The 14,231-nt window shown below is 45.4% G+C and overlaps 1 protein-coding gene across 2 annotated transcripts in view; it reads left to right on the top strand.

Moving 5' to 3' along the window:
- The first annotated feature begins 1,431 nt into the window (after positions 1-1,431).
- PLEKHD1 (pleckstrin homology and coiled-coil domain containing D1) overlaps positions 1,432-14,231 on the top strand; it is a 30,446-nt gene continuing 17,646 nt past the window's right edge. Inside the window, exons 1-6 of one of the 2 annotated variants that reach the window (XM_059849686.1) lie at positions 1,432-3,102; positions 3,496-3,593; positions 9,741-9,940; positions 10,717-10,810; positions 11,733-11,822; positions 12,327-12,403. In XM_059849686.1, coding sequence (XP_059705669.1) covers positions 11,784-11,822; positions 12,327-12,403 — 116 coding nt within the window. In that variant the 5' untranslated portion in view covers positions 1,432-3,102; positions 3,496-3,593; positions 9,741-9,940; positions 10,717-10,810; positions 11,733-11,783. Of the gene's footprint in view, positions 3,103-3,294; positions 3,594-9,740; positions 9,941-10,716; positions 10,811-11,732; positions 11,823-12,326; positions 12,404-14,231 lie in introns of those variants that run through there. The other variant, XM_059849687.1, reaches the window with a different exon arrangement.

Raw genomic sequence — 14,231 nt, 5'->3', positions numbered from 1 at the left:
ATTTTCTGTCTTCCTCTAAGTCTCTCGAAGTGGCGCTCTCCACGGCAAATGGTTGGATTTATTATGACTCCTGGACTATCCAGCATGGATCTGAGTGTGTTTGAAGGGCTGGGACTGGAGAAGGGCTTTGGCTGGAACAGGTCACTGAGACCATGTAATTCTTACCAAGGGATGATAAATGGTGTTATACATTTCTAAGGGTGATGTCTGATGGGGTTGCAAATCTACAGAGGCACTTGACTTTAATGCCATTTGCTGAGTAACTTTTCTTTGAGTTCTGCAGAACAGCTCCGACTTTTCATCTGACACTGAAAATTTAATCATTGTGCACAAGAAACGTGCTGTGTTAGTGTATCTCACGAGACCTGAATTAATGGTAGTTGCTTTTCTACTTAAAATAGCCTCTGTACAGAGCTGTGCACCTATGAAGCTGGAGCATCATTTTGGGGAGTACATGTGACATTTTGTCTTTGCAGGAATGGTGTATCATAAATGAAACTGGAGCTAGACTTTACTTCTCAGCTCCCATGCTGATAACTCCCATGATTGCTAGTGTTTCTCAGGGTTAGAAATGGCTATGGAACCTATCAGAAGCTGTAAAAGCAAAGGGAATCTGCCTTACTAGAAGGTAAGATCTGACTCTCTCCAACACTGCAGCAGCTCTGATTCATCTCAACTTACTGGCCTCAGCCCAAGAAGCAGTTTGTTCTTTTCTGCATAACACAGTATTGTCAGGCTGCCCAGAACATGAAGGTGTAACTTTTCACTTGATTAAAATACAAAATACAAGCCTCCTCAGCAGCTGAAGTTAGTATGTGTCTTGTTAAACTGAAAGGGAGCATCTTTGAGCCGGAGAGTGGCCTGTGATGAAGGCACATGGGGTAATTCTTGGGCAATTCCTGTGCAGGGCTAAGAGTTGGACTGATGCTCCTTGTAGGTCCCTTCCAACTCAGGATATTCTTTTAAGAAATGTTACTTCTGTATAGCTTGCACTGCTGTCTGCTTCAAATGTTTATTTTAGCAAAATTTTATTGGCTAGAGTTGTAGGAAAAATAAAGACAACATATTAGTAAAATAATTGCCATATCAGTGCACCCTGTTGCTCCACAGAAAGGTTTTCTGATTAAAGGTCCAGTGCTGTCTCTCAAGGATGTGCAGTTGTGTTTCCCCTTCATTAGATTAGTACACACATAAAGGAAATGTTAAAAGAGCTACTATTACTACAAATTACTGTGTCCAGATACCAGCAGTTACAAGATTCACCTTGCTGCTATCTACTGCCCTAGCATTGCTGGCCTGTCACTTGACAAAAGCAAGTTGCTCTTTCCCTCCCCTGGCCTGTTGACTTTAAAGAACTTGCTGTAACTACTCAGTGTCTTGCTTGTCTTAGAGGCCTCCAGAGGGAAAAAAAAAAAATCACTTTTTGATGTTCAGAGCTAGAAACCTCTTTACTCTCTTAGTCTGTAGAGGTAAAAATAAGAATGAAAAATAAGTAAATAGTGAAAATCTTTCTGTCTCCTCATGGCAGGTCACTGCTGTCAGATCTTTGCATTGTGGGTGCAGTACAATGGCAGGGGCTCTGGATCATTACATGGGAACTCGGTGGCTTTTCACTGGACATTTATACAGTTAAGTGAGGCCGTAGGGCCCAGAATAATTTTTATCCTTTGTGCAACATAATTTGTGGGAAAATTTTCCTTCTCCTGGTTATGAGCAGTATTTCCTTCTTGGTGCTCTGTACGGAATGGCATCTATAGCATTAATGCTTCTCTTCTGCAGTGCGGTATTATATTCAGGAGTTAGAGCTCAGGTGAGATGGAGGCAGTATCTGCTGCTCTCTTCTCCACCCTCTGCCTTAATGTCACTCTGAAATGAGACATGTCTTGCTGCTTTGGGCATGGCCTGTCTGGGACCAAAAGGTTGGTCAAAGCCAGGGTGAGAGGAAGTAACAAATCATGGAGTTTGCTGGCTCTCTCATCTATTGATCAACTGTGACTTTTATCAGGGACCTGCATCTCTAATTTCCCTAATACTGAATGCAGCCTGTGAGCCTGAGGCAGGCTGTCTGCATCTCCTCTCTTTAAGATGCTCTGCAAGTGCCTGTGACTGAATAAAGCTAAGTGAGCCCATGTCCTGTGGTGTGACCTGGCCTAGAGCACATCCCAGGTTTCTGATCGGGGATGGGGAAGGACCATGTGTCTGCACTGTGTTTCTTTGTGACAACTGCATTGGGAAGGGCTGGCATCCAACAATTACAGCATCAAAATCTATTCACGTGGAATGGCACAGGTTAAATCAGGAGCAAATACCTCAGCATATATGGCATACATGCCATACAGCATGTACATGTCTGTATTGGTTATAGGATGTCCCAAAACCACAGGTGGTTTAGCAGCTGGGATTCTTCCCTAAGTTTTAATCCTGGAGGGGAGGCAGGATGCAGAAAAGAACAAAATTAGGCTAAACTGCTTTCCTGTGGGCATTGCAAAAGGCAGGTTCTTTTGGAGAACTGTATCTGTACAGGGAGAAGGGATTTCAAGAGAGAAACAAGGACATAGGGAACCAGATTAAAAAGCTTGCTGTGGGAGTACTAAGCAGGAGATGAACATGGACCTGAGCTGTGTGACACATTCTTATGTGTCTGTATTGGGGCCAGGAAGGAGCTGGTACCTAAGAGGCAGGGGAGAGGCTGTTCTTGCCACCTCTCCAAGATGCAGCAAAGCATGAAGGCAGGCAGAATTTTATGCTCTAACTTTGATCAGCAATGGCCCTTTAAGGCAGAGCAGGGTGTGCAGTATGGACACTGCCCAGTCCAAACCCAGCAGCCACGTGAACTCTCCCCAGGTGGGCAGTGCCAGGCTGGCACAGCTAGGCCCCCTCACCCTCCCCAGTGACAGAGGGAGTCTGATTGAACTTGCTGGCTCCCACTCACTCTGCCCCAATTTTCCTCAGGACAAATGAGAAGAACCTGTCTCCAAGTGCAAGATTTTGGGAATATGTGTCAGAGATGCCTGTCAGTAAAACATCCGTCTTGCCCTAATTTCTGCATGGAGTGCTGCAATGTCGAGTGAAATAACCTTCCAAGCTGGCTCTGGTGCAGAGGTATTTTGGCTTATGTTATTGCTGAGAGCTTTCTTTCTGATGAGCTCTTTCTGCCTCTCTGTGTTTCTGATGTCTGACTCTCTTCACTCTTCTTTTTCCCTTGGGCTGGGATGTGTGCTGTTTGCAATGCATCAGGAAGTAATACGCAATGAGAAAACTCTCATCATCTGTGCATCAGGGAGAGAATTACTGACTGAGTGCTGAGCAGTCAACTTATTGATTCAAACCAAAGCCCAGTCTCTCTGTCTGCTGGGCTGGTTACATCCTGCTGGTTCATTGCATTTAATCGGATTCCCTGAGCTGCCACGCAGAGGGGGTGAGTTAGAACCAGATCCATCTATAATGTTTGCTTCAAAATCCAGTTCTGTCTCCCCTTCTCCGTCCATGGAACAGGCAGATTCGGATGCTCTGGACATCAGCACCAAAGTGCAGCTGTACGGAGTGCTCTGGAAGAGACCCTTTGGGAGGCAGTCAGCCAAATGGTCCAGGAGGTAAGCCACAGTTGCTGAGGGATGCTCGGGTGAAACACAAAGCCTGAGGGTTCTGGGATAAGTTAAGAGACTGAGTGCTTGTCTCTTCAAGTGCAGACAGCCAGGCAGAAGCTCGGGGTAAAACTTGGGGCATAGCTTTCCCGCTGCTCTGAGTCTGCTTCACACACGTGGCACCCCATGGTGCTCTCTTCTTTATCTGTCCAGACCTTGTGCAGTGTGCACTTCAGGGTGGTAATAGAGACTAGCTGCCTCCTCTGAATAATTATGATCGTTTCATGAAAGGGGAAGAGTCTGTTCATGTATTTTGCCCCTAAACTGCCTGACCTTTTTGTTTTGGCACTCAAAGCTTTTTGAGCCCTTTGGGTGCGAGATGGCAGGGCTGAGCTGATTGTGTGGGGGTCTGCAGTGTGTGTGTGTGTGGTCTGCAGGGGTCTGTGCACAGCTCCAGTACTGCTGTGCTGTCTGACAGCAACTTCGTGCTGAGAACAGCACATGCAGACTCTTCCCTGGGGAGAAGGTGGCTCTGAGTTCTTTCCCATCTGGTGTTAGGGAGCTCTAAGCTGCTGTATGTTGCCTATCAGCAGCCAGGAAGTTTGGAGCTGAAAGGCATTTGCTATAACCTTTAACCAAGGACAGAAGTATGTTCTATAGTACTGAAGTGGTGGGTCAGTTTTAAGTGTAGAGTTGGTGTAGTTCTTAATGCAAATCACGGAATCTCTGGCACTTACCTTTCGTGGGTAAGTACCTTTGCTGCAGTCTGCAGTGTAGATACAAGCAATCCATTTCTAAAGCCAGCTTTCGCAGCTTTGCTCTCTGTAGTAACCATAGTGCTGCCCAGTCTGTGAAGATGGCATAGCCTGAAAAAAAAATGTTACTAGGGAAGCAGTTTTGTGTTTGTAGCAGTCTTTGACCTGTGTGTGTGTTTTATTCCCTCCTGTGCCAAGAACAGCCTATTTTCACCCAGCAAAGAATTTATGCTGATGCTCCCTACTCAGCTCCCAGATATTGATAAATAAATGAATTATGCCTGGAAACTACTGTGATTGTGTTACGGAAAAGAAATGGACAGAATAACAGAGGGGAAGATAATTTGCCATGGAGGAGGCATTCTTAAAAGGCTCTCCCTGATAAAAATTTCTTGCAGGCAAATGGCCCATCTCTGTTCCCTCTGTCATTATTTATTTAGTGCTGTTCTATTCCTAGAAGTCACCCCCACCTTCGGCAAGTGGTAAATGTTTTAGTGGTAGCAGCTGGGAGCAGAAGGGGAGGTGACTGTGGGGCAGGGGTGATGTGGAAGGTTAGTTGCAAGCACAGCAGCTAAGAGTCCTGGGGGACCAGACACAGGTCAGTTAGAGGTGAACATGGAATCTGTAGGGTTTGGAAGGAAGTGAGTACTGGGGTAAAAAGACTTGAACAGGAGAAACAATGTGTTGTTGGTTTGTTTGTTTTTATGGGAAAAACTTGCTTTAAAGTAGAACAACCTCACATTCTATTATAACAAATCATTAGGTTGAGATAAGGAGCAATTCATTCATTTCCCCCTCTTTTTTCCCATGGCCACCAACACATAGCTGGTCAAGTAAATTTTTTTATGAAAAGGAGCAGAGATGTTTCCCACTCCAGTTAAATAAAGAAAAAAGATTGACTATATCTGGATGTCATTGACGACCTGGTCTCTGATAAATGTATGTTTTGTCCTGAAATCTTGGACAACTGTACTACTCCCACTTCCAAGGAAAGTCTTTCCAAGATATGGGAGATAAAACTGTCTGTAAGGAGAGGATTGATCTCATCAGGCCATCAGCCATGAAGATGGGTCTATGTGGGAGATACATGATATTTACTGGCTTGATCCCATTCATTTGGCTGTAGCAGCAATACTTCTGGAGAAACTGAGAAAAAAAAACAACTGTTTCAGGGAAGGATGGAATCTGAATAGATAGCAGATGAAGGAAAAAGTGTCCAGGCATGGTGTCCAGTACTTTGGTGATGGAAATATCAGGTTTTGGAATTTCACAGCAGTAGAGGTTATGCAGGAAGAAGGAAGGGATAGCAGAGCCTTGTTTTAGTCAGGGCCAAATCTGATGGCAACTGTGGAGGCAGCTGAACTTGACCTGGGGCAGCTGTCTGGAGCATTTTCAGTCCTTTCTTTTGCCCATGCAATGGTCTGCTCTGAAGCCCAAGTATTATATTTGTGTGCTGCCTCAGGTAGTGTCGAAGAGTGGGCTGGATGCTTCTGGACCAGTGTAGCTGTGTTTATCTGCCAGGGCTGACATCTGAGCATGCTGCCTTTCAGAGCTTGATTTTTTAAATGCCATTAGCAGCATCCTAATGCCTATCTCTTAAAGAAAGGGAGGTCTACTCCTAATGTGAATTTTCTTTCCTTGTAAAGAAATATCCTTCCAACAGAGAAGCACCTGTCTTCTGAGTTTAGTGGTGCTTTTGAGCAGTCTAAGCTTGGATCACTGCTGGAGTGGCTTTGGAAAAATCATATTCTCAGTCCCTGACTAACTGTCCTCCTCTTCTGAACAACTGCACTCCATTCTTCCTTCCAATGTTTAACAAGCAATTTAGTCTCTCCTACTACAAAAGTTTTACTGGTAATGGCACCAGCCTGGCACAGAGGCTGGAGTGAAATGTATAACATGGGTACCTGCCCTGCAAATGGCATGAATAGGGTGCTGTAGCTTTCCAGGATGGAAGTGGCAAATCCTTCATTACTATGAATAATCCCAGTCCCAAATAGAAATATCAGGCTCCAAACTGTCACCATCCATGTCTGAGACTTTGGGGTTCAATGGGACAGTGCCAGGGAGGGGCATCTCTTTGGTGGACGACTGAACGTCAGAAAAGCAAGGTGAAGCACAAGAAGAGAGAAAACAAAACAAAATATGCCTATATCTCTCCATAAATCCATCAGAGATGACAGGTTGGAAGGAGGGAAACAGAGCACAGTTAAGAGAGAAATTTTTGTCTTTTCTTGAAACAGTCCTGTCTGAGGCATTGCAAAGCAGGCACATAACCTTGTTTTCCACAGTGGCTACTAACAGCCACTGCGTGTGGTCACAGGACAGATGGAAAAGATAATTGTTTGGGGCTGCTTTCTGCTCAGGACCCCCCGGGAATCACACAGCTGCAGAGCAGCGTGCGTGTGCGGCACAGGGCAGCGCAGCTCTCACATATGCGAGAGCGTGTGCTTCCCTCTGCTCCTTGTAATCCTCCCATTTTGCTGCTTGCGGTCAGGAAGCATCCTGAATCTCTTCCCACTCCCTGGCAGGCTGTGCATGCTCTGGCTGCCAGGGCAGGAGGCAGGCAGGAAACCTGGAGCTGTCAGGAGAGGAAGAGCAAGGGGCAGGTACTACCAACTCTGATCTTCGTGCTGATAATGATCATTTGCCTGTCGGTTTCCTGAGCTGTCCCCGGGGATGGAGTACTGGGCTGATCTAGTAAATGGGATTTGCCCCCTGTGCTCCTGGCCCAGAGAAACACCATCAGAATAAAGGACCAGGGAGACTGCTGCAGTTTTATAGTGTAACTACTTCATCTGGGCCATTGTCATGTCAAAAACTTGTACAAAGATTAGCTAATTAATTTCATTAGCCCTCTGTAATACAAAGAGCACTTATTCCACAGAGATCAGGTATCTCAATTTGTCCAGTACAGAGCTGTTGTTTCTGCTTTACATCCGAGTCACTCAAATTGCTACTGTTCCTCTGCTATTCCGGTTTAATTACGCTGCGGTTTCAGTGGTTCCTTAGAGCAGGATCCCACAGCAGGGATGGGTGACAAGAGCAGCTGACCACATGAATGTCTCTTGTATTACCTTGCTGCTTATGGAGTGTGGCTGTGCCAGCCTGTCTCGTCTCTCACACCTTTCCTGCTGTTTTCCAAGGTTTTGAGCTCTGCCATGTTTTTAAATTGCTTCTTTTTTGGGTTCTTGTTTGTATTCAAAATCTTCCCCTAAATTTACAGCACTCCCTTTTCTCCTGCTGACACATCTGCACCTAATTCTGACACACGTTCAGTGTCTCAAGTCCTCCAGTCACAGTCCTAACTGGGTGTCTCTCCCCATTCTCTCTTGACCATCATTTCCCTTTCTGCTCTTACTCACCTGGCTGCTGCTTTAGTCTTCAACCTGCTCTTGAGTCTTGTAACTCTCTCTATTATTTTACTTCATCCCTTTTTTCACCATGCTGCATCAATTGTCCCTGGATTGTTGCATGGAGACTTTGTCCTGAAGGTCATTTAAGTGATGGTCTTGGTGGATCTGGTGTTGCTTTCCAGGTAAAGAAAGATGAGGGAATGTGATCTGAGCATAAATATACTATGTGCACAAGCTAACCAGATTTTCAATGTTTTTTCCTTCATTACTTGCAGTGGGATTTTGTTCTAACTATTTTCTATACTCTTATTTTGTATATTTTCATTCCAAATCCCCATATTTTCTCTCCACATCTGTGAAATCAGGGATCTAAAAGTTCATTTATCTGTGAGAGACACATCGATTTTCAGAGACTTGTGCTATCTTTTGTTCTTATTTTTGCTTTGATTTTGGTTTCCATTGAAGCGTAATCTATAATATGAGGATTATCAGCACTGAGCAGTAAAAAGTATGTAACAAACTAAACCCTGGCTTTAACTGGGGGATAACATTTAGATTAAAAAATCACACTGAGTTCAAGATCAATATCTTTACCTGTCTGGCAAACGTTTCTTGAGATTAGTCTGACTGAAAAGAGTGTTGAAAAACATGATTTGACTTTCTCTGTTTCATGTGGTGTGTTGACCTTTGGCATCTCTAGATTCATACTTGTGCCCACAGTATCTGGTTCCCTGTGACTCACTGGACCAAGCACAGGCCATTGGGCAGGCAGGTTTGTTCTTTTAAGATGTTATTTCTGTATTTATAGTGCAGATAAGGCAACACTTCTCTCTAAAAAATGAAGTCTTACTTGAACTAAACAGAGTTGGAGAAAACAGAAAGATGCAGCCACTCAAAGGAAAACTTTCTTGTAGAGTTAATGACCAGAGATGTGAGGGAAAATTAATCAGGAAGGCACAAGGCTGCTGTTCACAGAAGTGATGTGGACAGGAGCAACCAGGAACAAGCCTTGTCTGCTCTCTGGAGGTCTCTGATGTCTGCCTTGGCAAAGTGCCTGCTTCTCCCCACCTCTGATGTCAATGTGAACAGGTATAGATGAGAGGGCAAGGAGAAGAAAAAAATTGGGGAACAATAACTGCTGCTGGTGTTTGTATGTTCTGAAGATTTGTGGAGGTAAATATGCACCTGTTCAATGACTGTCACTTTCAAACTCTTGGGAGAAGGTACAAAGTGGTCCAGAGCTTGAGTTTGCTGCAGACTTTGAGAAGTGTAGCGTTGTTCTTTTATTGCATCAAGAGCCTGTGGTCTCTGTTTCCATAGCATTTGGCAATTTCATCTGTGTTGCCAGCACCATAGCAGAAGAGCAAGAGACAGAAGCTGATAGAAGCAGTAAAGTTTTCACCTAGGTAAAATAATAATAATCCTTAATAATGATATATATTATTTTATAATGATTATGAAAAAATCTCTGCCAGCTTCAATGTCTTTCTGTAGCTTTTGAAACTAAACTGGTACCACATTGCTGTGCTCATCTGTACTGGAGTCAGGACTTAGCTCCATCTGACAGCCCATCCACTTCAGGAGAGGACTGGGGGAGCATGGGGGCACATGAAGGCATTAGAATTGTCCTTGTGGATCAGCCTCCTTGGCCTGTAGCCCATTACTAGTAGTGGCTCCAAGGAAAGGTGCAGGAATGCCTAGGCTGCACAAGTGGGCAGCACTGCCTGTGGAGATCTTTTCTTATTCCCTCCCAGAAACAGGAGGGTTTCTGGGGAGCATTCTTATTAGTCACAGAAATGCCTTATCCTTTCCAGCGTCCTCATGATTACTTGTCCTCAGGACCACATGAAAGTGATTTACAAAGCTGTGTTTTGTGAAGTGTAAAAAGGCATTTTTAAATAATTTTCACCTTCTTTCCTTTCACTTTCTTTCCAAATCCCTCTTTCTCATGTCAGAAAATATGTACAGAACAGAACAATACATTTTCTTTGTCATTTACTCTTTTGAAACTTCCCTACTACACTTGTCCCCATTTTTTTTTTCAGCTGCTCTTCATAATATTTGAGTGCTGCAGAGATTTAGACCAGATTGAAACTAAGTCAGTATCTCTTCCCTGTACCATTGCCTGCAGAGTACGTGCAACCTCAATTTTTGAAGAGAGGAGGAGCCCTCCCAGGGGCATTTCAAAAATCCAAATAAGTTAAAGGTGGCACTCCTTTGATCATAATTTTGAGGACATACTCAAGTAAGTTAGAGGCTTGGCTTACAGAAGCTGTGGTATTTTGTGGTTACTGTACAGTGATCACCAGAGCATACCTAAGGTTAAGTGAGCAGAACAAGGCCTATTTTAATGTTACACATATGAGAAAAAAAAAATTCAATTTCCTTTGTAGTTGTGAAGGTCAGTGACAGGAGAGTTTGCCAGGTGCTCTGCTTAAAAATATCTCTCAAATTTATTTCTGCTCTGGAGTGCTTTGGTGTCTAATTTTTGCTTCAAGAGTCACTTGGGGATGCTAGGCTGTGATTCTCTGTTAGACTGGAAACACTTCCCTCTGGCTTGTGCTGAGAGGGGAGGGAAGATGGTGGCAGGCAGCATATTGCAAAATAAGCATTTAGTTGGTCTTAGGCCACACAAGAGACCCTTGAATAAAGGAGCAGCTCTCTCCAATAGGTTAAATTCAACATGTGAGCTAGAGAGGGCACACACATAGGGGTGCCAAAAGTCTGTGGTCCTGTCTGGGGCACAGAGTGCTGTCCCAGTGTCCTGAGAGATGTGGTTTGCCTTCAGCTTTGGTGGGTGCCTGCTGGGGTGAGCTGCAAACACAAAGTACCTCAACTTGGCACTTGCTGTTAAGCACGAGCTCTTGGCTGTGAGCAGAAGTGAGGCACCTCACCTTAGTCTTAGGTGGGAGTAGTAAACTCTCCTGCTCAGAAAGCAGCTTTAGTTAGGTGGGGATTTTCTTGTGCTGTGAATCACAACCTCCATTTCACCAGAATGTATTTCCCTTCTCTGTCTTAAAGATTCTTCATCATTAAGGAAAGCTTCCTGCTATACTATGCTGAGAGTGAGAAGAAGAGTTTTGAAAGCAATAAATACTTCAACATCCATCCCAAGGTGAGCAGTGTTTGCACAAGGAAGGAGTTATTCTGTTTCTAGCATTCTCTCCACCTTCTTCCATGGGCCCAGCAGGTGATGAAGAGGTAAATCCCAGACATCTCACAAGTCCAGGGAATCCTCAAAAGAGAAAGAATCATGTTGGTACTTTTTCAGAATATTTAATGATTCAGCAGGCATATGACTTCTATTTTTTTTTTTTTTACCTGATAGTTGATATATTCCCTTATTTTCATAATCTAATCAACTAATCTTGTGGCTATAAAAATAATGTTGGCAAAGCCAGTGGTGGGGCTAAGAGCTCCATTTGGCTCTTGTTCCTAACCTGTACTTGCACTTGGCAGCCGCTGATGGCCCACCTGCCCTCAGTACCTGAGTGCCCACTGTAGCTCCACAGGGAACCCTGTGCTCTGAGCTGCTTTTGTCCTCTGTAGTCACTGCAGGCTGATGTAGCACATGAGCTTCTGAAGGTGCTGATTCCATCCATCCTGGTTGTCACAGCCAGGTGCCTGCCTGCCCCAGACAGCTCTGTGGGGTCTGACTGCTGACAGTGACTGCAATGGATGCACAGCCTCTTTCATGACACCACACTGACTCTGCTACATTTGCTCCTCTTGGAAATCACTTCCTACTTGATGAAACAGTTTCTGCCTTCATGTTCTAGCTAACAGCTTTCCCTCTATGCTGAAGGCAGGTCTGCCATCCTTACCCCCTTCCAGATACTGGCTGAGGGTTTCCTGGTGGTGATGAGAGTCCCTCTGCTTTGCAGGAACTGTGTGTATTGCACCTCCCAGGGTAGCCAAGGCAGGCAGGGGCCAACAAAGTGACTGAAAGTTCAGCTCCTGGTTGGTTGAAGCTCCTGGTTAGTTGATAGTTATACTTGATTTTTCTGACTGATTAGAGTGCTCTGGTTTATCTCCAGGGTGTCATACCCCTGGGAGGCTGCATTGTGGAGCCCAAAGAAGAGGCCAACATGCCCTATGCCATAAAGATCTCTCATGAAGACTTCCATGTAAGTAGATTTCTTTTCTTCTAAAGACCTCCAAACACCACAGAACAGGTTAATGCTGATGAGCAGAGCTGGACTGGCAGACTTTTCCCTCCCCACCAAGGTATGCCTACCTTCTCTGGACAGACTATCCTGAGGGCAAGGGTGACTTAGCATCCCAAGTTCCCTCGAGACTTTGCTGCTGTTGCTGCTTGGACAACCAACAAGGAAACTTGCACTTTCTGACACCAGGTTTTATGATACTAGCAGACCAGTGGACAGGTTCTCAGGAGCCTTAGAGCCCATGTTGACCTATCAGTGTTATTCCAGCTGTGACTGCTGTGTGCACACTTCCCAGTGTGTGGTAGGCCTAGGTTGTATTTGCTCCCGTGTGATGCTTCTTGTGGAGGTGGAAGGCTGTGGTGGGCTCTGCTCCCACCACAGCTTCATGCCAGGAGTGCACAGAGGTGCATAAGGCACCAGCCTCTCTAATCTGGGCTTTTTTCCCCCTCCCCTCCCCTCTTCCAGGGTAACATTGTTCTAGCAGCCGAATCAGAGTTTGAGCAGGCTCAGTGGCTGGAGATGCTACAGGAGTCTGGAAAAGTGTAAGCTCCTTTCTATTCCTTATTACTTTGATCTGCTCTGTCTGTGTATAAAGGATAAAGAGGAAGAAGCCCGACTAGAAGGGCTATGGGGAGTCAGACAAGCTTCTCAAAACCAGTGAGAGCTTTACTTGCCTCCTGGACCCATCCTTACTCTAAAGGGGAGTGCTCTAAAACTGATGCAAAGCTTCCCATGTTGTTGTGCAGTGTGTCTCTCTGCTCACCACCCCAGGCTGTCATCTACAAAATGCTGATACACTGAGTTCCATCTGCTATCCCTCTCTTGTGCCTCAGAGATGTGGGAACCCTCCCAGTCCATTTTGTGTGGGAAGCAAGGTTTGCAGGCTTGACGGAAGTGGGGGTCAGACAACATCTCTGTATGAATTTGGGGTAAAGTAAGAGCAGAACAGGCAAGTCATGAAGCTAGTGAGCAGCTGCCCATGTGGCTCTATGTCCTGCTATGAGCAGGGACCTCACCAGCACAGTTCTGATCAATAACAGCAGCTGTGATGCAGTTCTGTGTCCGTGGGGTGTGCGTTCCTTCTGCCCAGATCTGTGGGTGCTCAGGCCGTGCAGAGCAGCAGGATTTGGCCTCTCAAAACAGTTTAATTGTGAAATGCAGAGATGGCCTAAATCCCAGGAGAGGCAGTGTTAGCAAAGCATTTCCCGCCCACCTGCAGGGGTGAGAGGGTTTGAGTGCTGTCTGCATTCAGTACTGGTTCACACTCTGCGGAGAATGCTGGACAGATTTGCAGTTTGTTGACCTCCAGCTCTGCAATCCCCCAGCACCCAGGAGCCTGACAGTGCAATGAGCAGCTGTCCTGCAAAGCCAGAGCAGGCTCCTTCTAAATCTCAGCAGATGCACGAAGAGATAACACTAAAACAGGGATTTGACTCTCCGAAACGAGATGTAGGAACTTCCTGGGTTTGTAGTGCAGAGCCTACCATTCAGCTCTGAGGCTTAAAGCAATGAGCATTTTGCTCTGCCCTTCCTGGATACATCACGTGTGTGGTCTCTTATCACTGTAGGGACAGAAGCGGTTTAACTTGTAATATACCAGTGTGTGCAGGTATGTGTACATGTTAAGGCAATATCTCAGTTAATTTCAATGTTGTGAGGCTCAAAATGTAGATTTGTAATAATGGGGAACCTAATGTTTTGGTGGATCAGCCCAAGCCAAGCTCTATGCTGCAAGCTCTGTGTTTGGCTGTGGTGCTGGGGCAAGCTGTTCTCTCCATGGCAATGTATGAGCTCCCACACAAAGCTGTCCATAAAGTTTCATGGGAGCAGGAGTCCTGTGGGACACAAGACCCAAGGCAGAGGTCTGCCACCCCCTTGGCATGAGCAGCCTTGGCCACTGCAGAGGAGAAGTTACAGACCCAGAGGTAGCCCTGGAGCAGTTTGGAGATTTTTATTGAATAGCCCAGGTCCACACTTGCCTTTGCCAATGTTAAGATCAACTATTGTCACGAGCAATAATTTGGGACCAAGTTCATCTTTCAGGTGTGTATGGGAGGGAAGGAGGAGGGCAGCACAACTCAGGACAGGTATGCACAAATAAGTCCTGCATTGCCGCATTTGTCGCAGAGCCAGCCTTTTCTCTAGCCCATGCTTTAATATTCCAGCAGTAGCATTTAAAGCATAAGCTAGAAGTGGCTGCTATCATATAGTAGACCACCTGCACCTAGTTGAAAATCCATCTGAGACACCTTTCCTCCCTTCTGTGCCTCTGTTCTTGTATCAGAGAGTGGTGCAGCTCCAGTGCCAGTCTCATCAGTGCTGAAGGTAGCCTGCATGTGAGGAAAAGCACAGATTATGGGATTTAACAGG

Source organism: Haemorhous mexicanus, chromosome 6 (genome assembly GCF_027477595.1).
Source record: "Haemorhous mexicanus isolate bHaeMex1 chromosome 6, bHaeMex1.pri, whole genome shotgun sequence".
NCBI classification, from domain to species: Eukaryota; Metazoa; Chordata; class Aves; order Passeriformes; family Fringillidae; genus Haemorhous; species Haemorhous mexicanus.
Note: the sequence above shows the minus strand (reverse complement) of the source record. Positions and strands in the feature narration are given on the sequence as shown.